The sequence below is a fragment of the Hemiscyllium ocellatum genome, chromosome 18, assembly GCF_020745735.1.
Source record: "Hemiscyllium ocellatum isolate sHemOce1 chromosome 18, sHemOce1.pat.X.cur, whole genome shotgun sequence".
NCBI lineage: Eukaryota > Metazoa > Chordata > Chondrichthyes > Orectolobiformes > Hemiscylliidae > Hemiscyllium > Hemiscyllium ocellatum.
In genome coordinates, this window is record NC_083418.1 from 51,440,854 (window position 1) to 51,462,955 (window position 22,102).

The following is a 22,102-nucleotide window of genomic DNA, read 5'->3' on the forward strand; positions in this document are numbered from 1 at the left end:
GGTTATATTCCAACAGGTTTAATTAGAAGCACCAGCATCTCTAAATCATGTCATTTTTTTTACTGCCTCTATATTCTACATTTTGGTTTATTTTCCTATGTTTTATGATGGCACGGAGAGAGCCAACTCTACACAACAGTTTTCACTGTATTTTGTAACATGGTAACATGACAATAAATAAATCAAATCAAATCAACAATGCAGCAATCCTTTCCTACTGCTTCTTTGACTCTGATTTGGAGGAGCCAGTGTTGGACTGGGGTGGACAAAGTTAAAAATCACACAACACCAGGTTGTAGTCCAACAGGTTTATTTGGAAGCACTAGCATTCAGAGCGCTAATGAAGAAGCAGCGCTTCGAAAGTTAGTGTTTCCAAATAAACTTGTTTAGCTGCATCACTCCCTCAATACAGCGCCTCCATCCTCTAACAATGTAGCACTCCTTCAGTACTGTTCTTCTGATGCACCATTGTCCCTCAGTACTACAAAAAGGGTTAAGCAGTGATGCAATAGAGGATTCAAGATAATAAGGTGTTTTGAGAAAATGGGTATGTTATTTCCTCAGAAGTGAATCAGTAACTAAAGGTTATAGATTTAAAATATTTGGCAAATGAACTAGAGGGGAAAAATTAGACAAATTTCTTTTAAAGACAGAGGGTTGTTAAGATGTGAAAGGCACAACCTGAAGGGTCATTAGAATCAAATTTCAAAGGAAATTTCAAAAATCAATTGGACGTTCATTTGAATGAGTAAAAGAACACTGTGGTGAAAGGATTGTGTGGGGACCTAATGGATCACCCTTTCAAAGAGCTTGCATAACCTGTTTCTCTGTTCATTCTTTAAGTATGATCCTACCAGTCTTAGCATTTGCAAACTTTAGATTGCATTGTGGATATAATGAGAAACAATCGAGCACTCTTGCAAAAGCCATTTTATCCACTCCTTAATGGAATCTTTGCTACACTAGACATTAATCGATGTTCTGGGCTCCTCTAATTGTATCCAGTTACAGAAGCAATTAAATTATTTTAAAAATATACAATCAATACTTTTTTTCTTTGCTTCTTGCTGTTTGCCCAGTTCATAAATTTTCAAATATTTCCGGAATGTGGCTGGATGGTGCTCATTAGTGGGTCTCCAAAGGCAGGAGCTGAGTGGCATTCAGTGCAATCAAATGAGAGAGAGAGAGAGAATGAGAAAGAAACACACAACTCCTGCACTGCCATTATAAAGACGGCACTGCTTTTTTGCCTTCCTGAATCACTGCAGGTAAGATCTTTTCTTGTGCAGTTCCAGGCCACAATATTTTTCTCAGTTTTCTCAGTTATTTAAATTTAAATAATTTCCCGCAACCAATCCCCTTAAAACATTTTGAACAAACTGAAAGGCGTCTGGCTTATTGGTGACTGGAGGGAGGGTGTGACTCATTCCGGAATGATTGGAGGTTTTGTTTCTGGTTACCTGAGATCTGTTTTACCGTTTTACCTGCCTGAACAGTAAGTTTAATCCATAAAGGAACAAACAACAGCTCTCACTGTTACCAGATTGTCTGCAGTTCTGTTGGGAGTGACATCAGTGGAATCAACTGGATGATTAGACTTGGGATTCCGTCTGCTGTTCCAGTTTAAATATAGCCAGGTATGAGATGGTAAGAATTCACAGTGGGACTGTGACAGTAGCTGGAGCTAGTGTCAATCATCTCAGTCCTGGTGCTGTGGAGGACTGTCAGGGTGGATGACTCCTGGGGCAATTAGCCCAGTCCAGGTTACTCTCTCTGTATTTGTGAATTTATCACGTGTGTTTGCTATTTACTGCAGTCTAATTTGTTAGGTTTTGTTTAAAAGAGAGAAATTGAAACTTGAAGCATTCCCTTTAATTCAGTTCCCCTATTCAATTTAACCGGACTGATGTATAAATACAATGACTACAAGAGCAGGGCAGAGGCTCGGAATCCTGACTCCTCATAGCCTGTCCACTGTCAGCAAGACACAAGTGTGATGGAACACTCCCCACTTGCCTGGATGAGTGCAGCTCAAACAACAATGAAGCTGACACCATTCAGGACAAAGCAGCCCACCTGATTTACACTCCATCCCTCCAACTTCACTCTGCCACTGACGCTCAGGAGCAGCAGTGTGTACCATCTACAAGATGCACTGCAGAAATTCACAAGGGCTCCTTAGACAGCACCTTCCAAACGTACGACCTTTACCACAGGGAAGACAAGGTCAACAGATTTAGGGGAACACCAGTCAGTTCCCTTCCTGAAGTGAGACCTTGCCCTTCCTTCACTGTTGTCTGATCAGAATCTCTTCCCCAACAGACCTGTGTTACCTGCATCACATGGACTGCAGCAGCTCAAGGAAGCTGCTCCCCACTACTTTCTCAAGGGCATACAGGAGAGGCAGTAAATGCCGGCCGGCCAGCAACACCAGCCATCTGAAAGAATTAAAAAATGCCCTCCCTGTCCCGTTCACACTCCCGGTTATGAAGCTGAGTGAGATGCCCACTGCCCTCAATCCGGTTGGTATTTACTGCTGATCCCGTTCGGCTGCAGCCTCTGGCGGTGCTTCAGCTGCTTAAAATAGCGCCAGTCCCGGGGAATAAAACACGGAGCGGCGGCTCATTGCAAAACAGCGCCGGCTTCGACACACCGGCACCCGGGAGCGGGACCGAGAATGGCCGGAACCCCGATCATAGGTAAGGTCGGGGGGTGGGGGGGATGGAGCCCTTCTCAGATCCAGACGGTCAGCCCCCGCAAAAAATAATCTGATCCTGAGATGTCCGAGAGACCCCCCCTCAGAGTGAGGGCGGGGGGCAGTGTTCCCTGGTCTGTGTGCTGGGTGCCGCTGCTTTTGCGTTAGATTGTTTCTGTTGTGCAGAGCAGGAAAAAGTTGAATTTGAATCTTTCAAATATTTCTAAACCTACCTTCTCTACCTAGTTCTGAAAAAGAAAATTCTCCTACCTCCGAAAACCTCTTCAGAGACAAATAAGTATTTTTATTCACTGTTGTAATTAATGAAGGAAAGTTCATTGGGCAGGATCTAAAGATTTAAAGACACAACCAGCATCTTATCCCATTACCTTGGGTTTAGTTCTTGAGATTAGTTGACTTGCTGTGATTCAGGACGGAGTGAAACTGCAGAGGGCAAAATAATTTTCCATTCACTGCAGTTTGAAAGTTACAGGCCTGTTTAGATACAGAACTGTCTCCGAAGAGTCCGGAACTGGTGGTCAGAGAAGGGGAGGGGTGAAGATAGATACTGCCCGCACTTTTTTTTGTTAGTTGTGCTGACCGCCCAGTGGAAGCAGATTCAATAGCAACTTTCAAAAGGGAATTACATGAAAACTTGGAAAGGTAGAATTTGTATAGCCATGGGGAAAGAATAAGGGATGGTTTAAACAGCTCCTACTGGCCTCCCCTCGTTATGATTGCACAGTCTGACCTAGACCTGTCCTTCTCAATTCTATAGTTAGCTTAGTTTAAAGATCCCAAGCCATGCCTGAGAAATTTCTCCCATGCTCAATGGTAATGTGTACCTCCAAATAAAGCAAACCAAAGTCTTAAAAATCCAGCTGCTGTCCGTTGCAGTATTTACAGCACAGAACCAGGCCATTTGAGCGAACTGGTCCACTTCTGTTTATGCTCCACAGGAGCCTCCTGCCATATAAAGCTGACTGCAGTTTGTATTCTAATCGAGAATGTGTATGTCATATTTCACGTGATGACGTGGGTTCATTTCCCCTGGAAGAGCGAATGGTGAAAGGAGTGGATAAGAATAGGGATTCGGAGATTTTCATTACACAGAGGATTGTTGAAGCACAGAATACTTTACTACAGGGAATAGCTGAGACAGACTCCATTGTATTAATAAAGGGTTTGGAGGCAGAGTCGACCAATGGGATTAGTTTGAGATTGGTACAGTGCAATGGGGCAGTTAATTTGGGAATGATCTATAGCTTTTCAGAGATAGTGAAACTGTGGGATTAGTTTGATTTGTACAGAACTAAGGAGAGAGCAGGTCACTGGGATTTCTTTGTTTTTGACACAGGGAGAATAGGACAGTGGGATGAGTTTGGGATTGATTCAGAATTATGAGGAGGGGGCCAGGGCTGTCAATGGGACGAGTTTGATATTTTTCTAGGATTAACCAAAGATGCAAAATGGTGTCACTTGGTTTCAAATAATTGGGGTTCAGTTGGGGTTATAACTGTGTCAGTGTAATATAATTTGTGGTTAATTGGAATGCTGTAACTGGGAGGTATCAAAACTATAAGCCAACCTCCCATCCATTGACTCCACCTATACTTCTCCTGCCTCGGAAAGTTAGCCAGCATAATCAAGGACTCTTCTCACCTCAGATATAATCTCTTCTAACCTCTTCCATTGGGTAAAAGATACAAAAGCTTTTAACAACAAATTCAAGAAAAGCGTGTTCCTGCTGTTATTAGACTTCTAAATGGACCCCTCAAATTTTAAACTTAATGTTAGTCTCATTTGTTGCGCACCTTCTCTGCATCTGTAACATTGTAATTCTCGCTCTGTTCCATAGCCCGCATGCACTTTGTATGGTACAATCTGCCTATCCTGCATGCAAAACAAAAACTTTCACTGTACCTAGATACATGACAGTAATAAATCAAATCAAATCAAAAAGTCTAGAAATACTGTATGGTCTTCTGATAGTGAACTGTGTATAAATAAATAGCAAATTCAACATCATAGAATTACAGAAAAGTACAACGTGGAAGGCTGTTCAGCTCATTAGGTCTGTGTTGTAGAGCTTCTTCTGAAATTAAGCCCACTGACTTTAGCAACTGAATTAAGTTGTCTTATGAAGTACTTAATATCATATTAGATTGTCGCCATGAAAACAGGCCATCCTTCCCTCTCTCCTGATTGTGTTATACGTTGGCAGTAAAGGGCTCTTGCAAATTACCTGTCTTTATTGTCCCACCTTTCGTAATGAATTTTTTGACAGTTAAGCATATTTTTATTACCAAAAATAAATCAATAAGTAATCATGAACTCTAACAAATCACATGTAAAACCCTGATCCTATTAAGGAAAATTCCAGGATGTTCCTCTTACCCTTCATAACATCGTATCAAAGTAAGCTATTCAACCCCCTCAATAGTGTGACAGTGCTGCTCCTTTAACAAGATTATGTGGAATTTAGCTTTTTTTGCCAAGCGGTGTGTTTATGGGGATGTTGCATCATTAAGTTGCGATATAGTTGGTTGGGTTTTCAGATATGTTAAGTTATTCTATATTCTGTTCTCTTCTATTTGTGTTTCATTCAGTAGTTTGTAAATAAATTGTTTTGTTAAAAACTGAGTGGTTGAGCCAGCTGAATCACTCCTGGAATATCCACCTTACATTTGCCTAAAACAACTAATAAGGTTAGGGTCTGGGCTAGCTTCTTAAAATATTTTAAGGGGGTCTGACCAGATCCATAACAGATCCTGTTTAAAAAAGGTAAATTCAAACCCAGGTTCTTACAGGAGAGATGTTAGAGCGAAAGGATCAACCAGGGATCATTTGCTGAAGCTTTGAACCTCTTTTCACAGTAGCTATTTCTGTCATTGCAAGTTTCTCACAGACTGCTTGCTAAAACCAAGTGAAACCGAAAGACCCATGAACTGGAAGAACTGGCCACTCCTCTTTCATTGTATGAGTGTTTTAAAACAAAACCTAAACGCCTTTTTTCTCTGATTGTTGCCTTTGCCAATGGCTAACAGATACTGTCTAAGTCCTGAAACCCAGACAAATTGGAACTTCTGCCTTTTACAACCCATTTTGAAAAATCCCAGGACAATATAACCTTGTTAAAGGAACAACATCATCACACAAGCATTTCACAATTTAAACCGTGGCTGATCTGTATTCCAACTCATATACTTGCCTTGCCTTAATAAACTTGATCAGTAAAACTCAATCTCTGATTTACAATTGTTACTTTGAGTTACCATCTTCTCACTTCTGTGAGATCGAATTTCATGCTTGTACCATATCTTGTGTGAGATGTATTTTCTAACTTGTCTCCTAAATAGCTCAACTCTAATTTGGAAACCCCCCACTCCCACACCAGCAAAGTAGTTTTTTTTATATTTTGCCCCATCAATTACTTTCAAAAGCCTAAATACTTCAATCTTCCACATTCCAGGGAATAGAAGCCAAGTTTACTCCCATTTGGAGTGCCTGGTTGTGATCAGTTAACTTGACCAGGGATTTTCAATTAATCATTGACCCGAAGCTGGCATCACTTATGAGGGGCATTCACTTCAGTTTGACTGAAGTAGTAAATACAAGAGTGAAGGATGTTCTAATGACTCTGTTACAATATAAACAACAATCATATTTTGTTCCCTCTGCAGCTGAAATGCCCAGACAATTCCCAAAGGTAGCACAGACAGAGGAGGATGAGCAAGTTCGAATTATAGCAGAGAAGGTGTTTGCTTCTGCCCTACGTGAGGAGGACACTAAGGATGCACTGTCTTTGTTTGACATTGCCGAAGACTGCCCGATTGGTAAAAAGGAGGCCACAGAGAGGGAGCTACAGAAGGAGATTGCTGAACAGCAATCAGAGACCACTGCAAAGAGGTTGGCCCTTGATTGTCCAGAAATGTAAACTGAAGGAACTGTGGATGCTGTAAATGAGAAACACAATCAGAAGTCGCTGGAAAAGCACAGCAGTTCTGGCATCATATGTGAAGAGAAATCAAAGTTAACGTTTCAGGTCCAGTGACCCTTCCTCATAACTCGGGTCACTGCATCCGAAACATGAACTTTGATTTCTCTTTGCAGAGGCTGTCAGCCCTGCTGAGCTTTTTCAGCAACTTCTACTTTTATCCATAAATGATCCCAGTTGACCCTGCGCAAGGAATATTGAGGAAAAAAAACAATTTCTTATACACTTTCGAAGGGGCATGACAAAACATTAAAGGGGGCCATTAACCATTGTACTGGTGCTGGCACTTGGATGGGGCTAATTAGTTCCTCTTGTTTGCTGATCCCCCGCAGTTTTGTAAATATAGTTCCCTTTAAGTATTTATATAATTTCCTTTTAAAAGTTAACTGTTGAATCTCTCCATTTCAGGTAATTGCATACAAAAAGACCGCCCCTCTGGTACTTTTGCTAATTATCTTGGCTGTGTGTCTTCTGGCTATTGACATTTCGACTAATGGAATCATTCCTTAGAATTTAATATTCAAAATCATTCATTACTTTGAACTCTCATTACCTTTCCCCGTTCCCTTCTGTAGTTTAATCCAAACAATGGTAGTTGTTATTCTCTCAACATTTGATAAATGATAGAGGATGCTTTACTTCATTTAATCCTGTGTTATACCTGACCCTTAAGTATTGGATGGAAACAGTGCAGAAGGAACTTTGCTCTTTGTCTGTGATGCATCTATCAAGAGAGTTTCCAAAGGCACAGTATAAAGGGAACTTTTACTCTCTATCTAACTCATCTGTACTTGTCAAGGGAGTGTCTGATGTCACAATGTAGTGGAGGCTTCTACAGAATCTTGACAGGACTGTCCAAACATTTTTGTATGAGGATAGGAACTACATTTCATTTTTTCTCTCACATAGGAGTTGGTGGCAATTTTCTAAAAAAAGTAAACTTTGCCACAACTGCAAACATTAATTTAAGAGAAAAAAAACTTCCAAATGATATTTTAAATAAATGAGTTATTAATAAGTAAAGATAATTAAAATGTGCCAAGCAGCAGAGCTAACTGAAATCATTTTTTTTTGCCCTTTTTGGTTAAGAAACAAAGGTAGAGGGAGAAAGCAATTGGACCTAAATCCTGATTACCTGCGAAAGGGATTGGAACTGGGCCTCAGTTACGGAATTGGCTTTAGTTAACACTGGCCTTGGTTCACCTCTTGTGGGGCACAATCTGAGCTGGGGGTGAGAAGGGATTTTCCCATTTCTCCCAGTCTGTTATGTGGATACATTTCTGGGGAGGGAGGAGGACGGAAAGGTGAGTGTCCAGCTCATTCTAACTCACTCACTCAGTCATGCGCCCCTCCCCCTTAGTCACTCTCTCATTCACTTGTCCTCCACCAATTGTTCACCCATTCACCCTGCAGTCAATCTCACATCACCTATGACCATGGCCACTCTCTTGTCACCCACACAACTCTCATCCACTTGCTTCCCTCACTGACAGTTTGCCTAACACTTACACCCCATCTCTGACACCGGCAGTAGCCTCACTGTCTTTTCCATTCTCCCTAAGCCAGTGCCTCTCAGAAAGCCTCCTGACTGAGTCAAACTGCTCAACTTGTGCTGTGCACAGCTCCTCCAATCACAGGCTGTTTTATTTCAATACTTGCTGCTTCTGGATTCCCTAGTGGCCTGTATTTTGAACAAAGCCTGAGGGGTGACATGGAGCCAATGATCTGCCTTATGGATAAGCCTGCTCTAGAGCTTTTTATCTAGCTCATACATTCTTTAAATTCCCTTCTAAGAGATGGGGCAGAGTTGCAGTGACTCTTCCAGCTCAAGCTCAAACTAGGACAAGAGGGCATAGCCTCAAAATTAGGGGGAGCAGATTTAAGACTGAATTGAGGAGGAACTTCTTCACTCAGGGGATTGTAATCTATGGAATTCCCTGTCCAGTGAAGTAGTTGAGGCTTCCTCAGTAAATGCTTTCAAAGCTAAAATAGATAAATTTTTGAACAGTAAAGGAATTAAGGAGGGTGGGTAAGTGGAACTGAGGCCACAAGAAGATCAGCCCATGATCTTATTGAATGGAGGAGCAAGCTCGAAGGGCCAGGTAGCCTACTCCTTCTCCTACTTCTTATGTTGTTATCCCTCCACATCATAAAGGGAGAAAAACATGTAAAGTTTCACTTTTTTAAAGAAAAGGTCCACCCTTTTCCTTAGCACACAGTTTGCTGATCTACAATAGGTCCCAATCTGACAGCACCTCAATTGTTTCAAGTTACTCCGCAGCCTTGCTCTTGGCTAATCTCAGTAATGTCTCCCACCTCCCCCCACCCCTGCGAACACTCTGTCATCCTTGCGCTTCTCTAATTCTAACCTCTCTGATTTTAGTTGCTGCTCTGTTTGCAGGTGATTCCTTCAGCTGCCTGGAATTCCCTCCTTAAATTTCCTTTCCTCTCTCTGCTTCTTTTAGACTCTCTTGCGCATCTGTCTTAATGTCCCCTAATTTGACTCAATGTCCAGTTTTTCTTTGCTAATTACAGGACATTAAGGCTGCTACATGATAAAGCTTGTTGGTAATTTGTCTCCTGATTTTTTTGGACTTTTTTTTCTCAGTATTACATTTTCAATAAATACCCTCCCACTCTGAATATTGTAGTAGATTATTGATTTTGATCAACTTTACTTGTGACAGTTTGGTGTTTAGAGAATAGAAGACCTCAATCATATTTCCTGTATCTCTCCAAACTTCTCTTTTCCCAGAAAGAAGAGCCTCAGGCTGATACGATCCCATTCGTTGTCCTTGCAGATCCCAACTCCTGATGTGACCTTCTCAGTGGTGGATTCCCCATCTTTGACTCCACAGACACCCATTCAGAGTGTTCCTTTGTTTGGAATACAACTGCCCTATGACGTGCCTGAATTTCAGCGAGTGACCATTACTGGAGACTACTGTGCAGGGGTAATGAACACATCACTACAGTTGATTTTACAATTCTCATTCATTTTTTTTCTCAAATCCCTTTGGGTTTTATTCCTCCCTATCTGAGTGAAATTCTCTGTCCGAACAACTGCCCAAGATATCTGTGCTCTGTCACTTTTGGGCCTTTAAGCATCCATTATTAGTGGCCAGGCCTTCTGTTGCTTGGGGTCTGAACTCTGAAATTCCCTCCCTACCTCTCCTCCATATAGGGTGCTTCTTAAGACCTGAAATAAAATTTGAACTACTTTACAGATCTAGCAGCATCTGTGGAGTGAGAATCAGAGTTGATGTACCACTGTTCTGCCTACAACAGAACAAGATGATCATCGATTGTTCTATAAGGTTTTTAATCTTATTATTTTTACTTTACTTCATTTCATTTTATCTACTCGTAGTTCACTCCGACTGAGATGTAACTCAAGGTCAGTCCAAAAGATTGAGAAACAGTCTGGACCCTTTCTAGCCTTGTCCCATTTACTGGTTATATTATCAGACTGATAAACCAAAGATGGGAATTCAAATCCCACCACAACTGTGAATTGAATTCAGTGTATTAAATTAATCTGATATAAAAGTCTAGTATCAATAATGGTGGTCTGCTGGATTCTGGTGATGAACTTCGGACACTAGTGTGGAGGAAAGGAAATCTGCAAAGGACTTCTTCAAACATTTTGGGATGCCACATGGCTCAGTGGTTAGCATTGATGCCTCACCATGCCAGGGACCTGGGTTCAATTCCATCCTCGAGTGGCCGTCTCTGTGGAGTTTGACCATCTCTCTGTCTGAGTGGACTTCCTCCGGGTGCTCCGGTTTCCTCCCACAGTCCAAAGATGTGCACGTTAGGCGGATTGACTATACTGAATTGTCCAGCATGGCCAGGGACGTACAGGCTACATGGGTTAGCCATGGGAAATGCAAGGTTACTGGGATAGAGTAGGGTTGTGGGTCTGGATGGGATACTCTTTAGATGGCTGGTGTGGATTTGATATGCTGAATGGCCTGCTTATACACTGTAGGGATTCTATGATCCTTATCCTGTCTGGCCCACATGTGTCTCCAGACTCAGCAGTGTAGCTGATCTTATCTGCCCTCTGACATGGCCCAGTAAGCACCTGCGTTAAGGCGATTATGTATATAGCCTTATCAATGCTACCCTTATGCTGTGAATGTATATAAATAGCTTTGTCCTTCTACCAAACTCTGAGCATTTTCTAAGACAGTGGATTAACAATTTCCATTAGTCTAAAGGATCCCTCCCCGTGGACTGTGTAACTGGTGTTTTATGTGCCAATTGCCATCTCTAAATGTTAGCAGTTTTAATCTTGAATGGAATAACCACAGTGTACAAGTCAATTATTATTCCTTCTGTGCAAATGCAGTAAGAACTTTTTAGTGGGGTACAAAAGAGGCAACGAGATAAATCAACAAGTAAGGATTACAGTCGGTTCTGCTATAAAGTGTGTTTCTTCAATGTGAGTTGTTTATAATGCAATTGAAGAATTTAGACCATCATTTGTAGAACATGAACTTTCCTCACCTGTATTGGCAATTCCAGTCCCATTGGTTTAAATGGTGCTACTATTATGTGATTTTCTTATAATGCAGGATCACATTGGAACAGGACTATCATGTTATATCAGAACAGACTTTATGTAGAATTATATAAGATATATCCATTTATTCAAAATTAGGATGTGAGCATTTCTGTTAAGGCTTGCCATTCCTTAATTTCCCTCAAGAAAGTGGAGAAGAGGATGGAGATAAAGTACTTTCTTGAACACAATCGAATATCTTGCTGAGCATTTCCAGAGAAGCAGATTAAAAGTCAATCACATTGCTGTGGGTATGTCTTAGTTAGGATGACAGATTTCCCTCCCCAAAGGACATTAGTGAGCAAGTTGAATTTTTGCAGCAATTTGATATTTCAATGGTAACCATTGTTTTAGAGCACAGAACAGGCCATTCAGAACATCAAGCGTCTAGTGAGAGTTTATGGTTGACAAGGAGAAAGTGAGGACTGCAGGTGCTGGAGATTAGAGTCGAAAAGTGTGGCCCTGGAAAAGCACAGCAAGTCAGGCAGCATCTGAGGAGCCATTCCTGATGAAGGTCTTATGCCCGAAATGTTGATTCTTCTGCTCCTCAGATGCTGCCTGACCTGCTGTGCTTTTCCAGGGCCATACTGTTCAACTTTATACTCAACAAGAATCCCTTCCCACCTTACTTTCCCTTGCCTTGTGCAATGCAAACTTGGAATTTAAGGCCAGTGGGCCTAGTGTGGAACTGGGAAGACTGGGGGAGGTGAGGACTTGTACAGCCTAGGAGATGCTGAGAAAGTAGGAATTAGGAGATGTTAAGTCTAGACTTCAAAATGGAGGCAGGCGGGGAGGTGGGGGGGAGGGGGAACGAAAAGCTTAACGAGTTCTGTCCAATACTGTATTACCCAGATCACTGTCGAGGACTATGAACACGCTGCCAGAGGCCTGATCAAAGCCTTGTTCATTCGTAAGAAGTACATGCGTCTTGCCTACCAGCTCTTCCCCAGAACAACAGGCCAGTACCTACAATCAATCGAAAATGATCAATGGCTAGAGGAAGATGAAGTTTTACCAGGTAAGTGGATTTAAATTGTATGTGTGTATGTGTGCACGTGTGTATGCATGCATTTATGGAGGGTATAGGTATGCACTTATGTCTATATATTTGAGTCAGTCCACCTTGGTGTTCATTATATTAGAGAACCTTTAAGTGTCAGTATTGGAGAGAGTGCATGCATGTTGAGAATGTCTATTTCAGTGTATGACTGTATATTTGCGTACATTTAAGAGGGTGGTTTCATGTGTGTATATTCATGAGTGTATCTTTGTGTCATTGGATTGAGGTAGAGGTTGTGTAGAATGGAAGTAGAACACGATATGAGCGCCAATTTAACCATTTTTATTGTGGTGAAATCTGGGCATTATAACCAGTTAATGTACAAAAATGCTTCATAAAACTTAAGTTTTGACTTTGACACAAGTAAAAATAAAGTAACAGCATGTAAAGTAAATGAATATTTATTGCTTCTAGTTTTAACCAGTGAGACCCTCATACAGACATTGCTGAAGATCTCTTAGCAACTGGCAAAATTGATGAGGTCCACAAGCCCTGTTCAGCTTATACAAGTGCTTACCACTTGCCCAAACTCTCTCCAAATCCCACAATCCCATCTACCCATCCTCTCCCCTTATCTTAGAGATCTCAGGGGGTTATAGGCAATGGTTCCTCCTATGCTGTGCAGCAATGCAGAGCTTGCTATCAGACCCGAGCACAAATTGGCTCTTTTAAGTAACCACAGTGTGTGGCAGTGTAAAATAGGTTAAAGAAGTCATCAATTTGAATGAATAGGCCACGGCCTGAAGCAAGACTAATTACAGAATAAGGGTAAACTCATTTGAAACTGAGATGCAAAGGAATTTGTGCCATCAGAGGGTACCGAATTTCTGGAATTCTTTATCCTAGAGAGACTAGTTCACTGAAAGTATTTAAGGATGCAGATAGCTTTTTGAAATATTGAGGAGTTGACGCCTATGAAGAACTGGCGTGAAAGAGGAATTGAAACCTGGGGCAGGTCAGTCATGACCTTACAGAATGGTGGGACAGACTTGAGGGGCTGAATGTCCTATTTTTGCTCCTATTTCTAATGTTCTCAAAGGAAACGTTGGTTATGAGACTGGAGAAAGTTCTAGAGATAAAAAGTTATGAGGCCATGGAGGGATTTGAAATCAAGGACAAGAACATTAAAATCAAGATGTTGCTTAAGCCATAATGCAGTTACTCCAGGGAATACAAAATGATTGTATGCAGTATCCCCTGATGATTTAACTCCTGAATCCTAGCAATCAGATAACGACATATTCTGACAAGCAAGGAAATGGGGCTTGAGTAATCAAAACACTCTATAGTATCAGACCCATGGACGCCTTACCCGAAGCCAATGAATAACCTCACGGTCCTGAGATTATGTGATTGATCACCATGATTGGTCAACAACTCTAACACCATTGGAATTTATGAATACCAGTATTGACATTGAGGTTTGTTTTGGCATCCTTAAAAACAGAAATTCTGCTTGTTACAGTTTGAGATTTTTCCTTGCTCTTATGAAATGAAGGCATGTTTATTGTTGTTCAAACTATTGATAGGATGCACTTAATTACAGCTAACTGCTATCCATTTGTATTGAGCAGATTTCCATCCACCCCCCAGGGATGGTGAGGATCCATATGACCTCAGTCTTGCTCCGGACAATTTGGAATATGTGGCAAGGATGAAGGAGGGAATCATCTTTGTTTATGAAAACAAGGAGATGCTGGAACTGGATGAACCCAAAAGTCTACCTTACCCAGATCTGCAAACCTTCACACTGGACCTGAATCATGTCCTTGCCCTGATTGCCGATGGGCCAACGTAAGTTCACTCCTTAAGGAGCTAACAAGGAATTAGGCAGTTGTTAGGAGATATAACATTTTATCTAATCAAAGATGACTTCTTTTAAAAGTTCTGAAAATGTTACTCTTCTGAGTGTAGATTTTGCAGTGTGCAGGTTGGTGACACAATATAGAAGTAGGAGAGACGGGGTGGAGAACTCAGTGTTGGTACACTGTTGGATAGACTGTAGGGCAGAGTGCTCTGGGTTAATAGATTATAGGATAAACACAATACGGAATGCTCCGTGTTAGTTTTTTTTTAGTTGGAGGTTGGCATTGCCCGGCACTCTATTGTGAATGTTATCTGCTACTTGTCAGTCCAAGTCTGGTTGTTGTCTGATCTCTGCTGGTGACTGGCTTGCATTGTTCAGAAAAGTTTTGAATAGAACAGAGCACTAGATTCAGTAGCTAACAGCCACACATTGATAAGTGAAAGTCTTAATTTGGTACTGATTGTGTCTATCATGCATTATGAACTTGCCACTTTTCACCATATTACCCAAAGTAACTTACAAAGCTGATTCAGGGCATCGAATTCAACTCTAACTTGACTCAGTATTACTTTTTAAATTACAAGTCAAGAGCTTTAAACTAATGAAAGAGTTACAATTAATCACACTGCATCAGGAAATTCAAGGCAGGAATGCTGCATCTCCCCCTGCCACCCCATTATTGCATATTGAACAATTGAGGAAGATGGGGAGATTTCGTTGCATTGAAACAATCTTAAATTGAGGACCTGATTGAACACTTAGAAACTGAAAAACTGTTTCATTTGGGTGGGGGTTTTGTGGGCTTGAAAGTTGTTAAGATAGGATTTGAATTGAATATCTAATTTCAGACCTAATGACATTCCTTCCACAGGAAGACTTACTGCCATCGGAGGCTAAACTTCTTGGGCTCAAAGTTTTACCTGCACGAGATGTTAAACGAAATGGCAGAACTTCGGGAGCTGAAAGGTGTACCCCATCGGGACTTCTACAATGTTAGGAAGGTAATGCATCTGTATAGTTAAAGAGGAATATTATTTCCCATGGCAGTAATGATCTGAGATAGTTGAAGAGAATCTGTACTTTCCTATATGCAGATTGTGCAATTATTAGAAGAATGCAAGAAGGTCACCAATAAATGCCATAGGACACTCAAGAGAAATATCTTTATCCAGAGTGGGGAGGATGTGGAACCTGATACCACAGGGAGAAGTTGAGGCAATGTATTACTAGCTTCAGAAGTTCCACTCCAGTGACCCACACTCAGTGCGGTTCTACACAAATAGGTATTCCCAGTAATAGATGGTGACTAAATTACTCTAGATAGATGCATTGTAGGGTAAGCTGAATAAACACACGACGGAGAAATATATGTGAAGATATGTTGATGGAGTGAGATTAAGGGGGTGTGGGAGTGGGAGGGGGCTCTTATGGAGCATTAACATTGGCATGGACCAGATTGGATGAATGGCCACATACTACACAAATCTGTGAAACTTCCAACTTGGAATCACCTCTTTTAATAAGGAGCTGGGACATGTGCAGCTTTTGAGGTGGGGTAGCTATCTTTAATTTTTTTAGTTTTCTCAAAAAAATCCTGACCTTTTCAGGCCCCTCCTGTTGTGATTGCGCACTGTTCATTCACCAAATTATTTCAACTGAGGTATTACGGGCTAAATTGTTCCCATTGCATATATAAGCTTCAGCAAGGATAACTTTGCCCGTGGCTATGTTATTACCCTGTCTGTGAATCAGACTCAAATAATTCTGCGCACCAGTATCTTCACAAGGCATCGAAAGATAGATTGACAATAAATGTCAGTCTTGTCACCAGGTGATTTAAAAGTAATATTTTTTATTCTTCATGATTGAATGTGATTACATCTGGAAGAACAAATTTCATATTAACCAGGTCTTCTGTGGACATCTGGGGAAGAAGCAAAGAATTTAAGATAAACTTGTGGTGAACGAATCAGGCTGCTGTTTCTAATCCAATAGATACTAATTTCTGTATTAAAGGAGAAATCCTTATATTCCATGAACGTTCATTTAAACAGTGCCATTTATGAGCTCAGGACATTCTAATTAGCAAATATTGGCTTGGTATGAGCTGCGGATCAAAATGTGAGTCCCACTGCACAGACTTCAGCACAATTCCAGGCTGACATACCTACCTAGTACTGAGGGAGTGCTGCACTGCCAGAGGGTCAGTGCTGAGGGAGTGCCGCAATGTCAGAGGTTCAATATTGAGGGAGAACGGCACTGTCCGAGGTTCAGTATTGAGTATTCAGTATTGCCGCACTGTTTGAGGGTCAGTGCTGAGGGAGCGCCGCACTGGATTTAGATTAGATTAGATTACTTACATTGTGGAAACAGGCCCTTCGGCCCAACAAGTCCACACCGACCCCCCGAAGCAAACACCACCCAGACTCCTACATTTACCCCATCATCTAATACTACGGGCAATTTAGCATGGCCAATTCACCTAATCTGCACATTTTTGGATTGTGGGAGGAAACCGGAGCACCCGGAGGAAAGCCACGCAGACACGGGGAGAATGTGCAAACTCCACACAGAGAGTCGCCTGAGGCAGGAATTGAACCCGGGTCTCTGGCGCTGTGAGGTAGCAGTGCTGACCACTGTGCCACCGTGCCGCCCCAACTGACTGTTGGAGGGTCAGTGTTGAGGGAGCGCCGCAATGTCGGAGGGTCAGTACTGAGAGAGCGCTGCGCTATCAGAAGGTCAGTACTGAGGGAGAACTGCACTGTCAGAGGGTCATCACTGAGGGAGCGCTGCACTGTTGGATGGTCAAAACTGAGTGAGAACTGCATTGTCAGAGGGTCCGTGCTGAGGGAGTGCCGCACTGTCGGAGGGTCAGTATTGAGGGAACGCTGCACTGTCCGAGGGTCAGTATTGAGGGAGCGCCACATTGTCAGAGGGTCAGTACTGATGGAGCACTGCACTGTCAGAGGGTCAGTGTTGAGGGAGCGCTGCACTGTCAGAGGGTTCAGTACTGAGGGAATGCTGCACTGTTGGAGGGTCAGTATTGAGGGAGTGCTGCACTGTCGGAGGGTCAGTACTGAGGGAGCGCTGCGCTGTCGGAGGGTTGATACTGAGGGAGCGCTGCACTGTCAGGCAGTCAGTGTTGAGGGACCGCTGCGCTGTTGGAGGTCAGTACTGAGGGAATGCCGCAATGTTGGAGGGTCAGTGCTCTGGGAGCACCACACTGTCGGAGGGTCTATGCTGAGGAAATGCTGTGCTGTTGGAATGTCACTACTGAGGGAGTACTGTGTTGTTGGAGGGTCAGTAGTGAGGGAGAACTGTGCTGTTGGATGCTCAGCGCTGTGAGATGTGCTATTTTTCAAATGCAGTATTAAGCCAGAGCAACTGTAAACATTTCAAGATGTATGGTTACTTGTCTAGTTTTCCATGTTTGATCTCATTTTTACAGAAATTGGGTGGTGCGGGGGAACGGTTCCTTGCATTTCTGGTCTGTACCTGAACAAGCTGCTAATCACTTTGCATTAACTCAGAGACTTTAACATTATTTAATATTAAGTAAACATGTCTTGCATTCCCTGAGTCTGCATTTAGATTCTATCTGGTGACTGTCTTTTAACTTTGTGTTTAAATCTCCATGTGTCGTGTTTCAGGATGGAAGTGATAAAAACAATGAACAAATGAAACACTTCAGCACCTGAAGATGAAAATATAGGGTCGAACCTGAGATGAACAACCTATTTGTAGTCCTGCTCTGTCAATGAAGGCATTACTTATAACTAGGAGAAGTCTGCATTTAGAATATTTCATTATGACTAACATACAGTTATCAGCTGAATCCCATTTCCAGATAGAGGCAGTAGGGATTGTACCTCCTTTCCATGGTGGTCTGGCAAATAGTGAGGAGTATAGCTTTAATTATAGGAGGATATAGATATGCTGGTCAAATGGGCTGGCAAATGGAATTCAATCCAGAGAAGTGTGAGGTGATGCACAGGGGCAGGACAAACAGGACAAGGGAATGGATGATGAACAGTAGGAAGCGCTGAGGATCAGAGGGACTTTATGTGCATGTCTACCAGTCCCTTAAGACAGCGGGGCAGCTATATAAATTGGTTAAGAAGGAATGTGGGAAACTTGTCTTTGTTAGCTGAGGCAGAGAGTTTAAGAGCAGCCAGGTTACACTGGAACCCTATAAAAGTTTCATTAAGCCACAGCCTAGAGTGCTTTGTGCAGTTCTGAAATGCACATTTATAGGAGGGATGTGGTAGCATTGGAGAGGGTGCAGAGGATGTTTACTCTAATGCTGCCTGAGCTGGAGAGTTCTGGTTATGAAGAGAGATTGAACACACAAGGGTTGTTTTCTATGGAGCACCAGAAACTCAAATGTATAAAATTATGAGGGACATAGACAGGGCAGTCAGAAAAAAACTGTTCCCCTTGATGGAGGGATCTTTAACTTGGGCCATAGATTTAAGATAGGGGCAGGAAGTTTAGAGGGGATGTGAGGTCATTTTTCTCTACTCAGTTGGTGTGTGAATCTGGAACTCATTCCTGTAATGACGATAGAGTTTTAAACCCTCATAACATTTAAAATGTATTGAGATGCCAAGGCTATGGACCAAGTGCTGGAAAACGAGATTGGAATAGTTAGATGGTTGTTTTCGACTGTCACATACTCCAATGGCTGAAGGGCCTTGTTCTAGACCTCTATAGCTAACTGGTGAATGAAGAAGTTCCCTACCCAATGGGCAAATACCTGTAGTTGGAGGGTTTGGGAGGATGTGGGAACTCACAAGGGAGCAGTAAGTCCATATCCTATTGCCTTCCGGTTCAGTGACTATGCCAGTGGAGCTAACTCGAAAAACAATTTTAAAAATCATTTCCCTGCAGAAGCTAAGAAAAACAGCATTCTGTTTGTAGGGTATACTTGCTTTGCTTAGGGATGGTTGGGAATTCATTTCATGATTTCAGCCTCAGAGATCAGCAATATCTGGTGGGATGAAGTCCCTCATTCATATTACCACAATAGATTATCTGTTCAGGATTGTTTATACAGATAATGAAGAATTTAACCAACCACTATCGAGCTTCCTTGGCATTAGTGTCACGTTGTCTGCTGTAGTCCTGTAGGTAGCACTCTCATCTCAGAGTCAGTAAGTTTTGATTCAAGTTGTACTTCAAAGATTTTGAGTGATAATATTGGTGATTATCACTGTGGGAATTTACTGTGCTTCCAATATGACAGTAGTGCCTGTTCGTCAGAAGGTTTTTATTGGCTGTAAAGCAATTTGTGATGTTTTGAAGTTGTGAAAGGTGCTCTAGAAAAGTAAGTCATTTTTCTCTAAGTACAATATTTACACATGGACTGTGACAGTTCAGGAAGGCAGCTCGCTACCGAAGTAACTCCACAAAGACCGGTATCCCATCACCAAGTCACCCTTCATTTACAATTGAACAGTCTTTGACTTTCGGACTGCCCATTCAGAGTCAGATATCAGAATGGCACAATCTCTGACACTCCCCTTTTTAACTGTCAGCCAGGGCTCCCAATCAGGGAACTCATATTCTATGAGGTCTAGCCGGCTGACTTCATTACAATCAGTATAACCACCTCAAGGTCAACTAGAAATGGGTAATACATACTGGAGCCAGAGACGGACACTTCCCCGAAATTAATTTAAAAAAACACTGGAGTAAGTATATTATCCATGTTTCTTTTGTGATATAATAGTTTGTGTTTGCAATTAGTGGTACCGTTATCATTTTGCTCTGTCTAGTGTCTGATTGTAACTGTGAGATTCCTATTTCAGGTCGACACCCACATCCACGCTGCTGCCTGCATGAGCCAGAAACACTTACTGAGGTTTATTCAGCAGACCAACAAGACTGAGGCTGACCGAATTGTGCTGGAGAAGAAAGGACGCAAATTGACTCTGAGAGAGGTGTTTGCAAGTCTCAACATGGACCCTTATGATCTCACCGTGGATTCACTCGATGTGCACGCTGTGAGATCCGATTTTTCTACTTTATACCATTGTTTTTATAACATTAATAACTAACATTTAAAACATTAGCTTTGCTGGCCAGGCTGGTTATAATACCTCTTCTTAATTGTCTTTGAGAAGTTGATAGTTAGTCACCTTCCCCAAATGCTGTACAACATTTGGTGCAGGTACACCTACAGTGCTGTCAAGGAGGGAGTTTCAGAGCTCTGATCCAGCAGCACTGAAAGAATGAATGGTATATTTCTAGTTCACACTGATGTGTTACTTGGAGCACTGTGCAAATAGTGGTGTTCCCATACATCTGGTGCCTTTGTCCTTCTAAGAGCTTGAGGCTGTGTTTGGTAGGTGCTTTAAAATGAGGGGATCAAGGCAGAACCAATATGATATTCTCAGAGTTACAGGACCTCAGTCATGTGGCAAGGCTGGGAATCTACACCAATTGTTTTCCTTTGAAAAAGAGAATGTTATGGGGGTGTCCTGGTGGATATGACCAAAATGATATGCATTGCTGCCACTGTTCAGAGTCATAAGACATTTAAACAGACCCTTCAGCCCACCATGCATATAGATTAGATTAGATTACTTACAGTGTGGAAACAGGCCCTTCGGCCCAACAAGTCCACGCTGACCTGCCGAAATGCAACCCACCCAGACCCATTCCCCTACATTTACCCCTTCACCTAACACTACGGGCAATTTAGCATGGCCAATTCACCTAACCTGCACATTTTTGGACTGTGGGAGGAAACCGGAGCACCCGGAGGAAACCCACACAGACACGGGGAGAATGTGCAAACTACACACAATCAGTTGCCTGAAGCGGGAATTGAACCTGGGTCTCTGGCACTGTGAGGCAGCAGTGCTGACTGCTATGCCACCGTGCCACCCACAATAGCTGCTGCGCCAGCTGGGAATCTGACCAGCAAATACCAAACTACATTAATCCCATTTAACTGCATTTGGTCCATATGCTGTTATGCCCTGCAGATGTCTCTTAAAAGTTGCAATAGTATTTGTCTCATGTTTCTGAAAAGATGTAATTTCCTTAGAGGGGATCAAAGCAGAACCAATATGATATTCTCAGAGTTACAGGACCTCAGTCATGTGGCAAGGCTGGGAATCTACACCAATTGTTTTCCTTTGAAAAAGAGAATGTTATGGGGGTGTCCTGGTGGATATGACCAAAATGATAAGTATTTGCTGACATACACAACAAAAATTCTGTCTCCTGATGAAGTGTCAGTCTTGAAGCTTTTCAGTTTTACAATCACTTGGGAAAGATCAATAGGGGGATTTTTAAATGACTGAGTTGCTGAGATTTGGACTATGTTAGCAGAAATTATGGTGGCAACTGATTCTGGTAATAATTTGAAAGTAGCTGTTGAATAGAAACTTGAAAATGTAGAACTGACAGGATTAGTTACACAGAGATGAGGAACTTGGTCAACTTTTCCTGCATAATAAAAACATCACCACCATAAAGGGCTGAATGTCCTCTTTCTGAGATGTAGACTTCTACGAAAAATCTCTGATTCAACGATGGTATAAAAAAACGATGTGAAAGTTCTCAACTTGACCACTGGGAATCTCCAGCTGATGACTAATACAAATGGGGACACCAGCTGTGGGCAGGAGTTGACCACAATGTCACCATGTGGTTTCTGAAACTCTAAATCAGACATGTGCAGCAAAGAACATGACATTAAATATAGAACTATGGAAACTGATGTTGGAGGAAGTGAATATTGACGGTGGTGTGTGTGTGGGTGATTAAGATATGACTTAAATGGTGTTAAGATTCTTGAGTATAAGAAATTGAAACAGGACTAGGAACAGACTCCACCATTGAATAAGATCATGGAAAATCTAGTACATACATGTACCCACCTCTATCCCCTTAGTCCTTAATTCCCTGTGTGTTGTATTAAAGTTACATTCATCCAGGCAAGTAAAGTACGTTCCATCATACTG

The 22,102-nt window shown here is 42.0% G+C and overlaps 1 protein-coding gene across 4 annotated transcripts in view; it reads left to right on the top strand.

The window, feature by feature from the left end:
- The first annotated feature begins 1,179 nt into the window (after positions 1–1,179).
- Positions 1,180–22,102, top strand: part of LOC132824460 (AMP deaminase 3-like) — a 52,203-nt gene continuing 31,280 nt past the window's right edge. Inside the window, exons 1-7 of one of the 4 annotated variants that reach the window (XM_060838984.1) lie at positions 1,180–1,268; positions 6,379–6,604; positions 9,448–9,646; positions 12,112–12,277; positions 13,894–14,113; positions 14,998–15,127; positions 19,937–20,131. In XM_060838984.1, the coding sequence (XP_060694967.1) occupies positions 6,384–6,604; positions 9,448–9,646; positions 12,112–12,277; positions 13,894–14,113; positions 14,998–15,127; positions 19,937–20,131 (1,131 nt within the window). In that variant the 5' untranslated portion in view covers positions 1,180–1,268; positions 6,379–6,383. Of the gene's footprint in view, positions 1,269–1,468; positions 1,648–2,135; positions 2,700–6,378; positions 6,605–9,447; positions 9,647–12,111; positions 12,278–13,893; positions 14,114–14,997; positions 15,128–19,936; positions 20,132–22,102 lie in introns of those variants that run through there. The other 3 variants (XM_060838985.1, XM_060838983.1, XM_060838982.1) reach the window with 3 other exon arrangements.